The 21,335-nt window shown below is 48.9% G+C and overlaps 1 protein-coding gene across 2 annotated transcripts in view; it reads right to left on the bottom strand.

Moving 5' to 3' along the window:
• Nucleotides 1–21,335, bottom strand: part of ATL3 (atlastin GTPase 3) — a 109,465-nt gene that overhangs the window by 58,764 nt on the left and 29,366 nt on the right. For both annotated transcript variants that reach the window (XM_075326676.1, XM_075326675.1), the window contains exons 2-5: nt 10,722–10,930; nt 2,791–2,934; nt 2,394–2,498; nt 184–234 (exon numbers count right to left, since the gene is read on the bottom strand). In XM_075326676.1, coding sequence (XP_075182791.1) covers nt 184–234; nt 2,394–2,498; nt 2,791–2,934; nt 10,722–10,928 — 507 coding nt within the window. In that variant the 5' untranslated portion in view covers nt 10,929–10,930. The remainder of the gene's footprint in view (nt 1–183; nt 235–2,393; nt 2,499–2,790; nt 2,935–10,721; nt 10,931–21,335) is intronic.

Raw genomic sequence — 21,335 nt, 5'->3', positions numbered from 1 at the left:
AAGTCATGTGGCAAGGCTCGTTAAAGGGTTGATATTGACTTTTACGATTGTCACATTCAAGTTCAACTCTTCCTCCTCTACAAAGATGATATTTGTATAGGTTGAAGACAAAACAAACCTGCAAAACTATGGAATACCAAAAGCAGAATTGTATTGCTTAATCGAAAAGATAAATTGCCATACCTGGAGTTGTTGGAGGTCATCCTCTTGTATGTTCTGGGACAAGTTGTAAATCTGTAGGGTAAAGAAAGTACATGAAGGATGTGAAGCATTACCAAAAATAATAATATTAATTATTATTATTAATAATAATAATAAAAAAATCACCATACTGTCATATCTGTATTGATCAGTAGTTTGTGGCCTAAGAACAGTATGAACGAAAAAAGTGTAACATGCCATCTAATAAAGGTTGGAGAAATATTCATGAGACTCCGCGGTAATTGCTGAATATTTAGCTTCAGTAGGAATTTGAATCTAAAAATCAATTTTGCAATAGGGTTTCATTGAAAGTGTTTGCACCATTTTGCTTTTACATGCACCTTTTCTTCCCTGCACAGTCAATTTGTGGTCTGTGCTCATAAATTTGCTGAGAGGAACTAAGAAATAATGAGGAAAAAAGCATTACAAACGCCCTGTCAGCTGGAGCTCACTGATGGGATCTCAGTTAGCTCATTCTGCAGCCAGCAATTGACAGAGAATGTAAAAGTCTTGATTTAAGGTGGGACTTAAGCCCTGTTTACACACTGTGGAAAATTACTGCTGCGGCTTTGGTTTCATGTACGTGACAAATTCACGTGTTACTTGCGGATTTCACCGTATTCCGTAAACTAAGCATCGAATGGGGCGAGGACAGAAATGAAACACTGCACGTGAGCATCTTTCATTGGAACAACTTACAACTGAGCGGCCGTCATTAGAAGAACATGTGCAACTGAGATTCCGTCATTAGAAGAACATGTACAACTGAGCGTCCTTCATTAGAAGAACATGTGCAACTGAGCAGCCGTCATTAGAAGAACATGTACAACTGAGCGTCCGTCATTAGAAGAACATGTGCAACTGAGATTCCGTCATTACAAGAACATGTGCAACTGAGCGGCCGTTATTAGAAGAACATGTGCAACTGAGCGGACGTCATTAGAAGAACATGTGCAACTGAGCGGCCGTCATTAGAAGAACATGTGCAACTGAGCGTCTGTCATTAGAAGAACATGTGCAACTGAGCGACCGTCATTAGAAGAACATGTGCATCTGAGCGTCCTTCATTAGAAGAACATATGCAACTGAGTGTCCTTCATTAGAAGAACATGTACAACTGAGCGTCCTTCATTAGAAGAACATGTGCAACTGAGCGTCCTTCATTAGAAGAACATGTGCATCTGAGCGTCCTTCATTAGAAGAACATGTGCAACTGAGCGTCCTTCATTAGAAGAACATATGCAACTGAGCGTCCTTCATTAGAAGAACATATGCAACTGAGCGTCCGTCATTAGAAGAACATGTGCAACTGAGCGTCCTTCATTAGAAGAACATATGCAACTGAGTGACCGTCATTAGAAGAACATATGCAACTGAGCGTCCGTCATTAGAAGAACATATGCAACTGAGCGTCCGTCATTAGAAGAACATATGCAACTGAGCGGCCGTCATGAGAAGAACATATGCAACTGAGTGTCCTTCATTAGAAGAACATATGCAACTGAGTGTCCTTCATTAGAAGAACATGTACAACTGAGCGTCATTCATTAGAAGAACATATGCAACTGAGCGTCCTTCATTAGAAGAACATATGCAACTGAGCGACCGTCATTAGAAGAACATGTGCAACTGAGCGTCCGTCATTAGAAGAACATGTGCAACTGAGCGTCCGTCATTAGAAGAACATGTGCAACTGGGCGTCCGTCATTAGAAGAACATGTACAACTGAGCGTCCGTCATTAGAAGAACATGTACAACTGAGCATCCTTCATTAGAAGAACATGTACAACTGAGCGTCCGTCATTAGAAGAACATGTGCAACTGAGCGTCCTTCATTAGAAAAACAAATGCAACGGAGTGTCCTTCATTAGAAGAACATGTTCTTCTAATGAAGGACGCTCAGCTGTACAGGTTCTTCTAATGAAGGACACTTAGTTATACATGTTGATCCAATGAAGGATGCTCAGTTGTACATGTACAACTGAGTGTCCTTCATTAGACGATGGGCAACTGAGCGTTCTTCATTAGAAGATATGCAACTGAGCGTTATCATTAGAAGAACATGTACAGCTGAGCTTCCAAAGTGATATGACACTGAACTGTAACATATAATGGTAAGTTGCTGCTCTTGCAGATAGGCACACTAGGTGACATTTTCGGAGAACCCCTTTAAAAATTAATCATCTACGTACCTGGATAGAACTAGTCATGGTACTCAGAGCAAAAATGGTAGCACAGTCCTTCACTGTAGACTGACTGTCAAATGCACCCTGTGTGTCCATCAGGACCACCGCAACCTGCCATGGAGAAGAAAAAATATATATTATAAAAGGTATCTTAAAGGGGTAGTCCAATGATAGAGGTTGCTAATATATAGAAAATGCCATTAATGTCTGATCTGTGTGTTTGGAACTCATGCAGCGTATGTCTGGCTATCCCATACCCATGAGGATGATGGGACTCCACATTAGGACTGAAAGGTGAAGGTTCTAATGGCGGAATCTCTACCAATCAGATATTTAAATTATTGGTTACATTGCTATGTATGTATCATTAATAATTCAGGACAATAGAGAGACTATTTCTCACCTCCTTGCCGTCCGGTTTCTGCATGGTGAACACCTCACTCCAGATTTGGATACCAGTGGTGTCGGGTTCAGAACCCCCTTTCCATGAAAATCCAGTAAGAGGCTCATCGTCCTTGCCCAGCCAGTTCCTGGCATCGCTGGCTTTCTGCAGAGTCCATAAAACCAGAGAGGGTTAAAGTCTGATAGAAAAGGGAACGTCCACGAACGTGCAGGAGGTTTTAGCAAGTAGCATTGTGGTTGTAAATCATACACGGGTCTTTTCAGCTTTCCCAGTTACTTGTATGGTAAAGTAAAGTGAGATTTCCGAAAATGGCAGAAGAATGGACATCACTTCTTTTAATCTCTTGGTGTTTTTAGAAACTTTAAAGGGAACCTGTCACCACTTTTTCGGCCTATAAACTGTGGCCACCACCACCGGGCTCTTATATACAGCATTCTAACATGCTGTATATAAGAGCCCAGGCCGGGGGTATAACATAAAAAAACACTTTATAATACTTACCTAATGGTCGCTCGGTTGGGCATATGGGCGTCTCCGTTCTCCGGTGCCGGCGCCTCCTGTTTCGGCCATCTTCGTCCTCTTTCTGAAGCCTGTGTGCATGACGCGTCTACGTCATACACACTCGCCGGTCCTGCGCAGGCGCACTACAATACTTTGATCTGCCCTGCCCAGGACCTGAATGCCGGCGAGTGTGGATGACGTTGGACCAGTCATGCACCGCGGCTAGAGAAGAAGGAGAACAAAGATGGCCAAAAGAGGCAACGCCGGCACCGGAGAACGGAGACGCCCATTAGGCCAACAGCGCGAATGTTAGGTAAGTATTATAAAGTGTTTTTATGTAATACCACCGGCCCGGGCTCTTATATACAGCATGTTAGAATACTGTATATAAGAGCCCGGTGGTGGTGGCCACAGCTTATGCGCCAAAAAAGTGGTGACAGGTTCCCTTTAAGAGGTTAAAAGAAGTTCCAAAGCCGGAACATAAGTACAGCAAGTCGTTGTGACATAGAAATGGAAATGTTCATTCTTTTGAGCTTTTTCTGATAGGCTTTTCAGGTGGTTTTCGAGGGAGAATACACCTAAAAAAAAATGTTATGTTGCACACAGCCTAAATGTATACCCCAAAAATGTCTTAAATTGTAACACAAATATCCCATATCAAGGGAAAATACATAGATCAAAAATACAAAGGATGGTGAAACCTTGTAAAAATTGAAGTGGACAATAAAAATATATTTAATTAACAAGTAATTATATAACTATATCAAAAAGGTATATAGTAGTGCCCCAAAAAGAGGGACACAGGGGAGCCGGTACATGTAATAAATACGGTACCTTTATACTAACCTATATATGTCCACCTACTACTTGGATTTATTACTTGTATTGGCTCCAGTGTCCCTCCTTTTGAGACACTGAGATAGATCTTTTTAATATACTTATCTATATCTATCTATATATATATATATCTATATATATAATTGCCTTATTCTGTCTGTCTGTCTGTCTTGCTCCAAAATTGTGTCCTTACGGTGACACAAAGCTGATTGGCCGCTGGGCTCGCCATGGCCCCGCCCTCCCCGCACGGATTGGCCGCTCGCCTCGGCTCCGCCCCCCCACCCACGGATTGGTCGCTCGCCTCGGCCTGGCCGCACCCTCCGCATGGATTGCCCGCTCGCCTCGGCCCTCCGCACGCATCGCCAGACATAACCTTGCGCTGCTGGGATCGTGACGGAGCCGGTGTACGCTGGTAACCATTATACAAATCGGGTAACTAAGGTCCCTTGGTTACCCGATGTGTATCATAGTTACCAGTGTACACCAGCTCCGTCACGATCCCAGCAGCGCCAGACATAACCTTGCGATGCTGGGATCGTGACGGAGCCAGTGAACGCTGGTAACCATTATACACATCGGGTAACTAAGGTCCCTTAGTTACCCGATGTGTATCATAGTTACCAGCGTACACCGGATCCCGGTACACATGTGCAGGGAGCCGGCATTATACTCCTCTCCCCCCAGGACTACTCCTCCTATTATAGTCCTCCTATTATACTCCTCTCTGAGTATAATAGGAGAACTATTATAGCATGGGGGATGTAGCACGATGGGGGGTGCGCAGCATGGGGGATGGAGCACGATGGGGAGTGCGCAGCATGGGGGATGGAGCACGATGGGGGGTGCGCAGCATGGGGGATGGAGCACGATGGGGGGTGCGCAGCATGGGGGATGGAGCACGATGGGGGGTGCGCAGCATGGGGGGATGGAGCACGATGGGGGGTGCGCAGCATGGGGGATGGAGCACGATGGGGCGTGCGCAGCATGGGGGATGGAGCACGATGGGGAGTGCGCAGCATGGGGGATGGAGCACGATGGGGGGTGCGCAGCATGGGGGATGGAGCACGATGGGGGGTGCGCAGCATGGGGGATGGAGCGCGATGGGGGGGTGCGCAGCATGGGGGATGGAGCACGATGGGGGTGCGCAGCATGGGGGATGGAGCACGATGGGGGTGCGCAGCATGGGGGATGGAGCACGATGGGGGGTGCGCAGCATGGGGGATGGAGCACGATGGGGGGTGCGCAGCATGGGGGATGGAGCATGATGGGGGATGGAGCACGATGGTGGGTGCGCAGCATGGGGGATGGAGCACGATGGGGAGTGCGCAGCATGGGGGATGGAGCACGATGGGGGGTGCGCAGCATCGGGGATGGAGCACGATGGGGAGTGCGCAGCATGGGGGATGGAGCACGATGGGGGGTGCGCAGCATTGGGGATGGAGCACGATGGGGAATGCGCAGCATAGGGGATGGAGCACGATGGGGGTTGGGCAGCATGGGGGATGGAGCATGATGGGGGGTGCGCAGCATGGGGGATGGGGCACGATGGGGGGTGCGCAGCATGGGGGATGGAGCATGATGGGGGGTGCGCAGCATGGGGGATGGGGCACGATGGGGGGTGCGCAGCATGGGGGATGGAGCACGATGGGAGGTGCACATCTCCCCCCAACACACACACACACACACACAACACACCACACACACACCTCAAACACCGCCCTACACAGACACCCACACACACAGACAACGCCGCACACACACAACACCCAACACACAAACACCGCGGCATACATAAATATACGCACATACCGCACAACACACACATTGCACAAAACATACCTCCCCCCAAAACACACCACACACACACAAACCGCGCAACACACACACACAACGCTCCACAAACAACGCAACACACATACAACACCGCTCTCACCCCCGCCACACCCAGACAACACCCAGAACATGTACAGCGCTCTACACAAACACTTGGTAACTACACACAACATCTATCCATCTATCTATCTATCTAATATATATATATATATATATATATATATATATATATATATATATATAACAAAAATCATACATGAACTACACAATACGTAAATTCTAGAATACCCGATGCGTAGAATCGGGCCACCTTCTGGTATATATATATAATTGCCTTATTCTGTCTGTCTGTCTTGCTCCAAAATTGTGTCGTTACAGTGACAACCAGAGGATTGGTCGCTGGCTCGGCATGGCCCCGCCCCCCCCAGCACGGATTGGCCGCTTGGCTTGGCCCCGCTCCCCGCACGGATTGGCCGCTCGCCCCGGCCCCCTGCACACATTGGCCGCTTGGCCAGGCCCCACCCCCTCACGCATTGGATGCTCGCCCTGGCCCCACCCCCCGCACGCATTACCCGAACCCACACGGAGACGCCCGACTCCCAGGTGACTGCTGCAGCCCTGGAAGCCCACACCGACAAGACAAAGTGGAGAAAAGCCACTAGCTTACCCCGCCTGCTGGCACACGTGTGCCGGAGCCGGTGTAGGCTGGTATCCATGGTACACATCGGGTAACTATAGAAACCGCTTTCCTTAGTTACCGATTTGTAACATGGTTACTAGCTTACCCCGGCTCCCGCCACACGTCAGCACTGTCGCTTACCTTTTCTCCACTTTGTTGGATCCGGCGCGCTCCCGTGCACTGTGTACACTACAGTTGCTGCGCGACAAGCTCCAATCACGTGTTGTCATGTGACCAGGAAGTTGCGGCGCAGCCACTGTCCTGTACAGTGTACGGCTGCCTTCAGACGTCCGTGTCACACATAGCACACATGCATGTATACACACACACACACACACACACACATAGATACACCGAGCGCATACACACATAGTGCACATGCATGTATACACACACACACACACACACACACACACACACACAGCAGACACACACATGGATACACCGAGCGCACATGCATGTATATACATACACACACACACATACTCTGCTCTACACTCACCCAGCGATGCGGTCCCTGGCACTGAAGTCCCCAGCGCTGTTCCTGCTTCCAGCTCCTCAGGGCACTGAATATTCAGTGAGTATAATGAGCGGCGATAAGGAGCGGGAGGCAGCAGAGCCGGAGAGAGCATCTCTGGAGAGAGGTAAATATAGAAAATATTTTTATTAAAAAAGGCCCATATTTCCTCTGGCATGTTTTACACTGATGTCGCACGGATCACATCAGTGTGCGATCCGTGTGACATCCGTGCTGCCGAAGATGCCTGCGTGTGTGCGTGCGGGGTCATGAAATGTCACACAGTCCGTGTGCAAACATGGACGTGTGAGGCACATCATAGAATAACATGGGTACGTTTGACATCCGTGTTACAATACGCATGTCACACGGACGTCTGAAACCAGCCTACGGCAGCGCGCCGGATCCGACAAAGTGGAGAAAAGCCGGATGTGTGAAACCACTAGCTTACCCCGGCTCCTGGCACACGTGTGCCGGAGCCGGCGTAGGCTGGTAACCATGGTACACATCGGGTATTTATAGAAACCGCTTTGCTTAGTTACCCAATGTGTAACATGGTTACTAGCTTACCCCGGCTCTCGGCACACATGTGCCGGAGTCGGTGTATGCTGTTAACCAGTGTACACATTGGGTAACTATGGAAACCGCTTTGCATAGTTACCCGATGTGTACCATGGTTACAAGCTTACCCCAGCTCCCAGCCCATTCAGATCGATGGTCTCCCACTGTCAAACACGCTGATGCGTGCTGCACAGCAGGAGACCAACAAGCAAAAAATGAACCATCATTATTCCAGACTTGCTGATTATATTATTATTAAATCTGCTACCCTACATACACATTGTAGACTACCCGATACGTTAGAATCGGGCCACCTTCTAGTATTTAATAAAGAAGTAATTACGTATTTGTATTGTCCACTTCAATTTTTACAAAGGTTCACCATACTTTATGTTTTGATAGCCTAAATGTGTACGAGCAATGAGACTATACAGTATATTGCTGAAGTAAGTACACCCCCTCACATTTTTGTAAATATTTTATATCATGGGACAACACTGAAGATCTGCCCCTGTGATACAATGTACAGTGTCAGTGTGCAGCTTGTGTAACAGGGTAAACTTGGTGCGCTCTAAATAACTCAGCCATTAATGTCTAAAGCACTTGCAACAAAAGTGAGTACACCCCTAAGTGAAAATGGACAAATTGTGCCTAATTAGCCATTTTCCCTCCCCGGCGTCATGTGACTCATTAGTGTTACAAGGTTTTAGGTGTGAATGGGAGCAGGGGTGTTACATTTGGTGTTATGTCTCACACACTCTCTCATACTGGTCACTGGCAGTTCAGCATGGCTCCTCATGGCCAAGAATTCTCTGAGAATATGAAAGGGGAAAAAAAAAAATTGTTGCTCTACATAAAGATGGCCTAAGCTATAAGAAGATTGTCACCACCCTGGTCATTGGATGATTAACATGGCTCCTCATGGGAAAGAATTCTCTGAAGAGCATTGTTGCTCTAGATAAAGATGGCCAAGGCAATAAGAAAGTTGTCACCACCCTGACACTGAGCTGTAGCATGGTGGCCAAGACCATACAGCAGTATAACAAGACAGGATCCACTCAGAACAGGCCTCGCCATGGTCGACCAAAGCTAAGTGCATGTGCTCAGTGTCATATCCAGAGGTCGTCTTTTCACAATACATGTATGAGTGCTGCCAGCATTGCTGCAGATGTTACAAGGAGGGGGGAATGTGGTGTCCCCCTGTCAATGCAGACCGTACGCCGAACACTGCAGGAAATTGGTCTGCATGGCTGTCGTCCCAGAAGGAAGACTCTTCTAAAGATGATGGACATGAAAGCCTGCAAACAGTTTGCTGAAGACTAGCAGACTAAGGACATGGATCACTGGAACTGTCCTCTGGTGTGATGAGACCAAAATAAACTTATTTGGTTCAGATGGTCAAGCGTGTGTGGTGGCAACCAGGTGAGGAGTACAAAAACAAGTGTGTCCTGCCTACAGTCAGTCATGGTGGTGGGAGTGTCATGATTTGGGGCTGCATGAGTACTGCTGGCTGTGGGGACTTACAATTCATTGAATGAACCATGAATGCCGAGACGTACTGTGACATAATGAAGCAGCGCATGATCCCCTCCCTCCAGAGGCAGGGCAGTATTCCAACGTGATAATGACCCTAAACACACTGCCTTACAAAAAAAACTGAGGGTACAGATGCTGGACTGGCCAAGTGTTTCCAGATCCCAATCCTCTTGACCATTTTTGGAGGAGTTCAAGGACTAACATCCACCAGCTCCGTGATGTTGTCATAAAGGATGGAAGACGATCCAGCAGCTCCTGTGAAGCTCTAGTGACGTCCATGCCCAAGAGAGAGCACTTAGTGGACTGTTCTGTTGCCCGTGGTTGAGACATTAATGGTTGTGTGGTGAGGTATTTAGAAGGCACTACATTTACAGTTATACAATATGTACACTGACACTGTACATTGCATCAAAGAGCAATATCTTTTATGTTCACCCATGAAAAATAAAAAAAATTATATATATTATATTAAAATAAAATATTGTCAAAAATGTGAGGGGTGTACTCACTTGTGATATACTGTATATTCTTTACTGCATAGGCAATAAGACTATATATTCTTTACTGTACAAGCAGTGAGACTATATATTTACTGTACAAGCAGTGAGACTATATATTCTTTACTGTACAAGCAGTGAGACTATATATTTACTGTACAAGAAGTGAAAATACATATTCTTTACTGTACAAGCCGTGAGACTATATATTCTTTCCTGTAAGAGCAGTAAAACTATATATTCTTTCTTGTACAAGCAGCGAAACTATACTTTCCTGTATGAACAGCAATACTATATATACTTTCCAATACGAGCAGCAAGACCATATATTCTTTCCTGTAAGAGCAATGAGACTATATATTCTTTACTGTACGAGCAGTGAGACTATACTATCCTATATGAGCAGTGAGACTACATTTGCTATCCTGTACGAGCAATGAGACTATATATTCTTTCATGCACAACCAGTGAGGCTATATATTCTTTCATGCACAACCAGTGAGGCTATATATTCTTTACTGTACAAGCAGTGAAACTATATATTCTTTACTGTACAAGCAGTGAAACTATATAATCTTTACTGTACAAGCAGTGAGACTATATATTCTTTACTATACAAGCACTGAGACTATAAATTCTTTACTGTACAAGCAGTAAGACTATATATTCTTTACTGTACAAGCAGTGAGACTATATCTTTACTGTACAAGCAGTGAGACTATATCTTTACTGTACAAGCAGTGAGACTATATCTTTACTGTACAAGCAGTGAGACTATATATTCTTTACTGTACAAGCAGTGAGACTATATATTCTTACTGTACAAGCAGTGAGACTATATATTCTTACTGTACAAGCAGTAAGACTATATATTCTTTACTGTACAAGCAGTAAGACTATATATTCTTTACTGTATGACTGGTGAGACTATATATCCTTTACTGAACATAATATGGATTGCATACATCACCTGGCTATAAACGTATCTCAGCATGAAGTCGAGTAGGAATGATTTGCCTTTTCGGAATGCACCCGCCACGGAAACAACTACAACATCCAAATCCCGAATATGGTCCTGAAGTAACACAGAGGCAAGAGCCTCCTCGTCCAGCTGGAAGGAGTGATCATCCTTTTGCACTATCACTACCTGGACAGGACCAGGAGTTGACGGAGCCATGTCTGCCGATAAAAATGGAAGGACGGATGAATATCAGACAACGCAACACACAAACAACACCGCTCTCACCCCCCGCTACACCCAGACAACACCCACAACATGTACAGCCCCTACACAAACACTTGGTAACTACACACAACAACATATAACAAAAATCATACATTAACTACACAATACGTAAATTCTAGAATACCCGATGCGTAGAATCGGGCCACCTTCTAGTATATTATAATTACATATATATGATACTGAAAGAACATTTTTAGGAATGCTTCTCCCATCCTAATCAGTGGTGTGGATGTGGTTGGGCCAGGAGGCACGGACACCTAGTCCTGTAGTGATAATCTCCTGCTGATTAAACACTGATTTTTATTGAAACCGCAAAACAGAGCCCAGAAAGTAACACATCGCTGGAATCAGGGTCAATGCCCCTATATCATGCTACTCTCAGATTCCAAGTTTTTGCCACCTCATCTGAGAGCAGCATAATGTAGAGACAGAGACCCTGATTCCAGTGATGTGTCACTTACTGAGCTGTTTGTTGTCAATATTTCCTCTGCTGTGGATCTAGCAGTTATACAGAGCTCATGAATATGCTGGACTACCTGCAGCACGCCAAGTAGTCCTCTAATAATAATCTACTGCTGATTAAATAGTGATTTTATCAAAATTACACTAAGCAGGCCAGTAAGTGACACATCGCTGGAATCAGAATCTCTGCCCCTACATTATGCTGGTCATTCCTTTTAATGGGTAAAATTGCAAAGTGCTTGTAAAAACAAGCATCTGAGCAATTGACTTTTTGAAAATCCTCTCTGTTCTTAAGAATGCAGAGATTTTTAATTTTACACTTTATTCCTCACTGCTTAAATCACTGTTCACCTATGAATGAAGTGTCAAAAAATACTTTAAAAGACCAATATAAGGTAATACAAGGTAATAGATTTCCTAAATGACATAACATTACATAAAAGACATAAAATGTGATCCAAGGTAAAACGATGTGCAAAGAAAGGAATAATCACAAAACCAGCAGTCTCTAAACTGTATGAATATACAGCGGATTGTTGACAGTATGGAGAACATGACCGCGCTGACTGAAGATCTGATCAAGGCAGAAAGGAAAAGCAGAAAACACAAATTTGTGGGATAAATAAAAAGTGCCAAACGTTTGGGCGTAGGAGCTGCAATACCAACTGAGGAGAGGCCCGTACCCGGGAGAGGAAATGCAGAGTCCGCAGCCAACAGAGGTGACTCATAGGACGCACGGCTGTATTATGCTTACACATTTTTTAACCATGAACTGGCATGAAAAATGCGTGAGGCACGAAGGGGAAGGTATGGGTCATACACAAGAGCAAGGGGGGGACTAAAAAGAAGAAAGGGAGTTACTACAAATATTGTAAAGCAAGGGATGATCCGGAGAAAGGAAGACGTGAGCTGGCAGCGCGGTGACCTCTACCCATGTGCGGGTGCTAGAACTCTGACAGACGTCAGGAGCGGACTAGCAATTTCAGGACTCCATTAAAGGTGCGCACACAATAAAACAACTACCAAATATGCAGAAGGGTGGCTCAGTGGTCAGCACCGCGCGCCGCCCTCAGTGGTCAGCACAGCGAGCCGCCTCAGTGGTCAGCACCGCGCGCCGCCTCAGTGGTCAGCACCGCGCGCCGCCCTCAGTGGTCAGCACAGCACGCCGCCTCCGTGGTCAGCACCGCACGCCGCCTCAGTGGACAGCACAGCACGCCGCCTCAGTGGACAGCACCGCACGCCGCCTCAGTGGACAGCACCGCACGCCGCCTCAGTGGACAGCACCGCACGCCGCCTCAGTGGACAGCACAGCACGCAGCCTCAGTGGACAGCACAGCACGCCGCCTCAGTGGACAGCACCGCACGCCGCCTCAGTGGACAGCACCGCACGCCGCCTCAGTGGACAGCACAGCACGCCGCCTCAGTGGACAGCACCGCACGCCGCCTCAGTGGACAGCACCGCACGCCGCCTCAGTGGTCAGCACCGCACGCCGCCTCAGTGGTCAGCACCGCACGCCGCCTCAGTGGTCAGCACCGCACGCCGCCTCAGTGGTCAGCACCGCACGCCGCCTCAGTGGTCAGCACAGCACGCCGCCTCAGTGGTCAGCACAGCACGCCGCCTCAGTGGTCAGCACAGCACGCCGCCTCAGTGGTCAGCACAGCACGCCGCCTCAGTGGTCAGCACAGCACGCCGCCTCAGTGGTCAGCACAGCACGCCGCCTCAGTGGTCAGCACAGCACGCCGCCTCAGTGGTCAGCACAGCACGCCGCCTCAGTGGTCAGCACAGCACGCCGCCTCAGTGGTCAGCACAGCACGCCGCCTTAGTGGTCAGCACAGCACGCCGCCTCAGTGGTCAGAATCGCACGCCGTCTCAGTGGTCACCATTGTTGGTTTGCAGCACAGGGGGGCTGGGATCAAATCCTACCAAGGACGACATCTGCTAAGAGTTTGTATGTCCTTCCCATATTTGCATGGATTTCCTCCGGGTTCTCCGGTTTCCTTCCACACTCCAAAGACATAGTGATAGTAAACTAAGATTGTGAGCCCCAATGGGGACAGTGATGATTATGGTGCTCTATAAATGATTAAAAGAAATACAGTTTGAATTTGATTTTTGTGGCACCAGCGACTACCTGAGATATGCTTGGATCTGGATTATAGCAGCTCCCCATTATTGCACTTGTTTTGTCTGGTTTCACAGAAAAAGCGCTCCAACCAAATAAGAGACAGGCGTTCCGGGCTCAAGTTTAAAGGGAGTCTGTTATTAACACCCAAACCCTCTATATGTCACACGGTATTTGGCTCTAAATTCGCCGAATGTCATGGCTGTATCAGACGCTGTTCAGACTACAAACTCTGAACCACCACACTATGCTTTTCTTTGGTGCTTCTGAGTTGCACAGGCAGGCTCGGGCGTCAAACCAGCTGTGTGCCCATTAGTGATCAGGCTAGCAGGAGTTAATTTCAGCTAGCCTGCTAGTTTCTATTTGGATCACATGTTGCGGGGGACCTATCACAGGTACTCCCCGCCTTTTTAAGACAGAAGAATCTGTCTTCCCATGCTGACTATAGCTTTTGCTAATCCGGTCCATGTGCTGTTGTGTTCCAGTTGCTAGTGATTTACTGCGTGCTGCTTGGTCTGCTGTGGAAACAGTCTAGTCATCTCATTATTTCCTCCCTGCTCTTTATTTCCTCCTCATCACGTACTGTCTTATATCTCAGTATGATAGTTTTGGTTTCCCCGTTTTTCCATAACTGTGAATTCAAGCACTCCTGTCCCGGCACTCCCCTGGGGTTGGATATCTTACTCCATTTGGATCATTGGATTTGAACATGCCCGATTTATTTTTATTTTTTTCACGTGAGACAAGACCCCATCGGAGTTGTCTGAAGGGGGATTATTCCCTTCGCTCTAGTTGGCCGAACTGTGTGCATGAGAATGACCGGCAGGGATCAATAGTGGTCAGCAGACAGGTATCCAAGGTTTATAGCCACCTTAAATTTTGGAACCTGAAAAAAGGAAAACTACACCTAGAATGGGCGAGGTGAGATTCATCTTTTTATTTTCCCACTGAGGAATGTTGGCAGGTATAATGTAATGAGGCATAAAAGAAATCACAACAGACGAACTGCCGTAATCCCATGCAAAACCTTTAGCCGCACCCTCAAATACCAGAATAGATAATTTCTGATGAGAGAGGGATCAAAAATACTAATGAAGACAGATATCAATGTGACACCAGTTTACATAAGAAAAGTAAAATCCATTTTCGACCAAACTGAAAATGTAAAGAGCAAGTATTGATATGTTTAATCTCCCATGTGTGGTGCCTTATACATACGTATTACTCACAAATATGTAGCGATACTTGGCTTTCAGGTGAAACTTTTGAGAAACTTAAAACGTGCTCTCCTTCACGTCTCCAACATCGCAGGTGGCCATTTCTGCTCAGCGTGAATCGACTTTCATCAGTGAGCAGTAATGAGGCCCACTGGTCCCTCATCCAGCGTAGAGGACGCCTGTGACTGGTGGTGTGGTCAGGTACGTAGATGACGTCTGTGCCTGGTGGTGTGGGCAGGTACATAGACGACGTCTGTGCCTGGGGGTGCGGTCAGGTACGTGGATGACGTCTGTGCCTGGTGGTGCGGTCAGGTACGTAGACGACGTCTGTGCCTGGTGGTGCGGTCAGGTACGTAGACGACGTCTGTGCCTGGTGGTGTGGTCAGGTACGTAGATGACGTCTGTGCCTGGTGGTGCGGTCAGGAACATAGATGACGTCTGTGCCTGGTGGTGCGGTCAGGTACATAGATGACGTCTGTGCCTGGTGGTGCGGTCAGGAAAATAGATGACGTCTGTGCCTGGTGGTGCGGTCAGGAACATAGATGACGTCTGTGCCTGCTGGTGCGGTCAGGTACATAGATGACGTCTGTGCCTGGTGGTGTGGTCAGGAACATAAATGACGTCTGTGACTGGTGGTGTGGTCAGGTACATAGATGACGTCTGTGCCTGGTGGTGCGGTCAGGAAAATAAGAATTATTCTTACCGATCATTCGGTTTCTAGGACCTTCCACGACAGCATAGGAGGTTGTCTCTCCACGCCCTAATTGGGACAGGAAGTTCAAGAGGTTTAAAAGGACCCTCCCACCTCCCACAGCCAGTGTCTTACAAAGAATCCATAGCATATGAGAAGTACTACACATTCAGGAATATATGAATACATAGGGGAGGGAATTACCTGCTGTCGTGGAAGGTCCTAGAAACCGAATTATCGGTAAGAATAATTCTTATTTCTCTAGTCCCTTCCACGACAGCATAGGAGGAATACCAAAGAAGTGATACCTAGGGGGGGACCACAGCCTGCAGGACTTTCCTGACAAAGGCCAAATCCCTGTTGGAATCCAGATCCAGACGATAATGCTTCGTGAAGGTATGGAGCGAAGACCACGTAGCCGCCTTGCAGATCTGCTCAGGGGATGCCCCTGCCCGTTCGGCCCAGGAGGCAGAGGTAGCCCTGGTGGAGTGCGCCGTGAATCCAGTAGGTGGAGAGAGATGCTGAGCGAGGTATGCATCTCTAATTGCCCGCACAATCCAGTTGGCGACGGTACTCTTGGCCACCTTCTTGCCCTTATTGCGGCCAAAGGGCTGGATGAACAGGTTAGAATCAAGGCGCCAAGAAGCAGTAACCTCTAGGTAGTGCAACACTATCCGACGGACATCCAAAGAATGAAACACTTCCTCACCCGGAGTCCGAGGATTCTGACAGAAGGAAGGCAGGACGATGGACTGCGAACGGTGAAAATCCGAAACCACCTTGGGAAGGAAGGAAGGGTCCAGCTGAAAAACAATGCTGTCATCTCTGATGGTTAGGTAAGGTTCCCTAACAGACAAAGCCTGAAGTTCGCCGACTCTGCGAGCAGATGTAATAGCCACAAGAAAAGCAGTCTTGTGAGAAAGGGAACGAATGTTACAAGAGCACAGAGGTTCAAACGGAGACTGAGATAGTCCTGTAAGGACCACATTGAGATCCCAGCGAGGCGTCAGGACCCTCTGACGTGGACAGAGTCTACCAGCGGACACAAAGAACCGACGGATCCAACGATGATCTGCCAGAGCCGTGTCAAAGACCGCACTGAGTGCTGACACCTGAACTTTCAGGGTGCCAGGCCTAAGACCTAAGTCTAAACCACTCTGGAGAAAGTCCAGAATCTGCGCAATATTAGGCCGAAGAGGGTCAGGAGGCCGAGAACCACACCAGGAGGAAAATCTCTTCCAGATTTTGTTGTATATACTATTAGTCACAGGTTTACGGTTCTTCTGTAGCGTAGCCACAACTTTGTCAGAAAGCCCTTGGGCCTTCAGTGCCCGGGCCTCAGAAGCCAGGCAGCCAAGTTGAGTTTCTGGGGAGCCGGATGGAAAATCGGACCCTGTGACAGTAAGCTGGGGTCCGAACCTAAGAGGACTGGGCCGTCGATTCCTAGCGTCATGACCAGGCTGTACCAACTCCTCCGGGGCCACAGAGGGGCTACCAGTATAGTTGGGACCCCCTCGTCTCTGATCTTCCTCAGGGCCCGTGCGAGAAGAGGAAGAGGGGGGAACGCGTAAGCGAGGCGAAAGGACCAACTGTGGCAGAAAGCGTCTACCCCTAACGCCTCGTCCCTTGGGTTCAGGGAGAAATATGTTGCGACCTTGCGATTCCCTGCCGAGGCAAAGAGGTCCACCTCTGGTGCACCCCACCTTGCCACTAGAGAGCAGAACACCGCCTGATCCAGGCTCCATTCCCCTGGATGAACATCCCGACGACTCAGGAAATCCGCCTGAAGATTGAGGGAGCCCTTCAGATGGACCGCAGAAAGGGAGAGCAGAGATTGTTCTGCCCATTGAAAGATTCGGGAGGATACTGACTTCAGGGCGCCTGAGCGGGTACTGCCCTGATGGCGGAGATGTGCCACTGTTGTGACATTGTCTGAATATACCAGGACGTGAGAGTCCCGGACGAGGTCCTGAGCCGCAAGGAGGGCTTCCCTGACTGCCCTGAGCTCCCTGTAGTTGGAGGATTGGGAGCTGACGTAAGGACTCCAGACCCCTTGAAATGGGGAATTTGCCACCATTGCCCCCCATCCTCGTAGGCTGGCATCTGTGGTCAGTGTAACCAGGGGTTTCTGAGTCCAGGCAACCCCCACCCGCAGGTTGGCGGGCTTCAGCCACCAGAGAAGGGATGAGGAGACGGACTCCGAGAGGCGAAACCTTCTGTTTAGGGATGACGGGAGTCTGTCCCAATGTGTCAGGATATGATCCTGGAGACACCGAGAATGGGCCTGAGCCCACCTGACTGAAGGAATGCAGGATGTCATGGAACCCAGAGCTGACATAGCCGCTCGAAGCGTCGGGCGAGCCTGCCTGCGAAGCTTTGATATTTTGGCTAACAGAGCTATCCTGTGGCCCTCTGGGAGAAAAGATGCCTGTCTGTCGGAGTCCAGCAGCACTCCGAGAAACTGCCGAGTGGAGGAGGGGGTTAACTGTGATTTTTTGAGATTGGGAATCCATCCCAGAGACCGAAGGATTCCCAAAGACTTTTCCACATGGCTCCGGAGGGTTGGAGCAGATGGAGCCATGAGAAGAAAGTCGTCCAAATATGGGACCAGACAGATACCCTGCAATCTTATGAAGGCGACCACCTCTGCCATGATCTTGGAAAAGATCCTTGGAGCTGAGGAGATCCCGAAGGGAAGTACATTGAATTGGAAATGAAGTACTTCCTCCCCGTGAAGCACCGCAAACCTGAGGTATTGCCTGTGTCCCGGATGGACGGGTACATGGAAGTAGGCGTCTTTCAGATCTATAGAGGCCATCTGATGGTGTAGACCTATCAGGGGAATAGCTGATTTCACCGACTCCATCTTGAACCGCCGGTACCTGACCTGACGGTTTAGACGTTTTAAATTGATAATGATACGGACGTCGCCGGATGGCTTCTTGACCAGGAAGAGACGGGAGTAGTGTCCTACCCCTTCTTCCTGACTCGGGACTGGGGAAACGACCCCCGAGTGCACTAGCTCTATAATCTTTGTGTACAACAGAGCCTGTGAACCCGGTGATGCCAGCGCAGTGACTCGGAGACCCGGAAGAGGGGGGGGAAAGGAATTCTATGAGAAGACCGTCCGAGATGATCTTCAGAACCCATTGGCAAGTGGTTATGGACTGCCACTGGGGAAAAAACGCTGAGAGTCTTCCCCCCACCCGGGCCGAGTCACTGTTTGTCCTGCTGAGGACGTTGCTGATGGGGAGGGATGAGGATGTTTCTCCCTCTACCTTTGGGATAGCTCCACCTGCCAGCCTTCCCTTTCCCTCTGGGCTGGGAGGCCTGAGGCATCGAGGGACGAAAGGACCGCTTCCTGTTAGGTCTAGGATCGGGCAAGGCCTTACGATCGGTCGCCTTGTCCAGGATATCATCCAGGGCAGGCCCAAACACTAAATCCCCTTTAAACGGAAGTGAACAAAGACTCATTTTGGAGGTGGAGTCTCCGCTCCAGGCCTTAAGCCAGAGGGCACGTCGGGCAGAGTTAGAAAGCACCGAGGTCCTGGCTGCCAGGCGGACAGATTCCACCGAGGTATCTGCCAGAAAACAGGTAGCCTTCCTAAGCAAGGGAAGGGATTCCAGTAATTCCTCCCTAGGGGTCCCTTGGGAAATATGAGCCTCCAACTGGTCTAACCACCTAATTAGGGACCTGGATACGCAGGTGGAGGCAATGTTGGCTTGAATAGAGGAAGACGATGCCTCCCAGGACCGCTTCATCAGGCCCTCTACCTTCCTATCCATCTGATCCTTCAGTTGGGAGGTATCCTCAAAGGGAAGAGCCGTTTGCTTAGCTACCCTAGCCACCTGAACGTCTACTCTTGGAACCTCCCAATGCAGTCCCGAAGGTTCCAGAGGAAACCGGCGTCTAAGGTCACTCCGTACCCGCCTCTCAGGAAATTCCCATTCCTGAGAGACAATATCCAAAACATTGGCATGAACTGGGAAACCCAACTGTTTGACTGACTTCAGGCCAGCAAACATTTCGTCCTGGATTGAAGGAAGAGACTGCACTTCTTCTAAACCCATAGTGCTCCTAACAGCCCCAATAAGATCCCCCAACTCTTCTGAGTGAAATAGAAAGGACTGGTCAGACCCCCCAGATGGAAATCCTTCATCAGGACCCTCAGAGGTGGAATCAGCGTCCTCCTGATCAGATGGGGTCGACTGGAGTCTCCTCTTTTTTGGAGGAGAGGGTCCAGGAGCAGGGCCTGGAGCAGGGCCAGGAGCAGGGTCAGGAGCAGGGCCAGGAACAGGAAGGGAGGCCAGAGAGGCCCTAATCTCCTGTTTCATCATGGACCGCAACTTATCTATCAGAGATGGTTGTTCGGCCCTAATAATCTGGTCCGTACATTGCTGGCAAAGCTTTTTATCCCATACTGCAGGGAGCTTCTTTATACAGATAGGACATTTTTTAATTTTTTCCACTCTGTCAGGTCTATCAGGCTTATCGGATTTGTCAGTTTTTTCTGACTTCTCAGGCTTCTCTGATTTTTCATTTCTGTCAGTCTTCTTGGTGGCCTTGTCCTCCTAGAAAACACAGACCATAGAGCCATAAATCATCTGATATGACCTATGTCCGAGGGACCATTCCCCTCCATACTCACAGTAGCAGGGGGCACACTGGGTTCTGCAGATGCAGCTGCAGCGGAAGACATGACAGGGAGCACGGTTGCTTACCATGATCTGATGTCTTCGTGGCAGCCCTTATGCACAAGGGCCTGCCCCCCCAGTGACTGTGCACGTTCCCCGCCTCCCGCATCCGGTCCTGGGCAGGCCGTGTCACCGGCGGCGTGCCTCCACGCTGCCTCCGCAAACCGGAAGCGCTCGACCGGAAGTCCGCAAGACCGGAAGTCCCGCCCCCGGGAGCACTTCCGGATCGCTCCGGCAGCGTGCATGCGGGAAGCGGCCGGCGGCTCAGGGAGGACGCCGGCCGGGGAGCTCAACAGCCTGCATCACCCCTCAGGAGGATCCGGAAGGCTGGAGCAGCGGTCCCCCACAGCGTGAGGGAACAGCAAGGGAGGAGCGGTGAAGGCCCGACCGATGCTGTCCGGCTTAAGGTAACAGGGGAAGAAGGAAAAAAAAAAATATATATATACACTGTAGTTCGCCGGCCACCACAGCATAGGAGAAAAACAAAACCTCTCCATGCCCCATGGGGACAGGAAAGACACTGGCTGTGGGAGGTGGGAGGGTCCTTTTAAACCTCTTGAACTTCCTGTCCCAATTAGGGCGTGGAGAGACAACCTCCTATGCTGTCGTGGAAGGGACTAGAGAAATAGATGACGTCTGTGCCTGGTGGTGTGGTCAGGTACATAGATGACGTCTGTGCCTGGTGGTGTGGTCAGGTACATAAATGACGTCTGTGCCTGGTGGTGCGGTCAGGAAAATAGATGACGTCTGTGCCTGGTGGTGTGGTCAGGAACATAAATGACGTCTGTGACTGGTGGTGCAGTCAGGTACATAGATGACGTCTGTGCCTGGTGGTGCGGTCAGGTACATAGATGACGTCTGTGCCTGGTGGTGCGGTCAGGAACATAGATGACGTCTGTGCCTGCTGGTGCGGTCAGGTACATAGATGACGTCTGTGCCTGGTGGTGTGGTCAGGAACATAAATGACGTCTGTGCCTGGTGGTGTGGTCAGGTACATAGATGATGTCTGAGCCTGGTGGTGTGGTCAGGTACGTAGATGACGTCTGTGCCTGGTGGTGTGGTCAGGTACGTAGATGACGTCTGTGCCTGGTGGTGCGATCAAGTATCCTTGCAGATCGTCTAGCATGAAGACCACACTGATGTAAACAGT

The sequence above is a fragment of the Anomaloglossus baeobatrachus genome, chromosome 10 (genome assembly GCF_048569485.1).
Source record: "Anomaloglossus baeobatrachus isolate aAnoBae1 chromosome 10, aAnoBae1.hap1, whole genome shotgun sequence".
Lineage (NCBI taxonomy): Eukaryota > Metazoa > Chordata > Amphibia > Anura > Aromobatidae > Anomaloglossus > Anomaloglossus baeobatrachus.
Note: the sequence above shows the minus strand (reverse complement) of the source record. Positions and strands in the feature narration are given on the sequence as shown.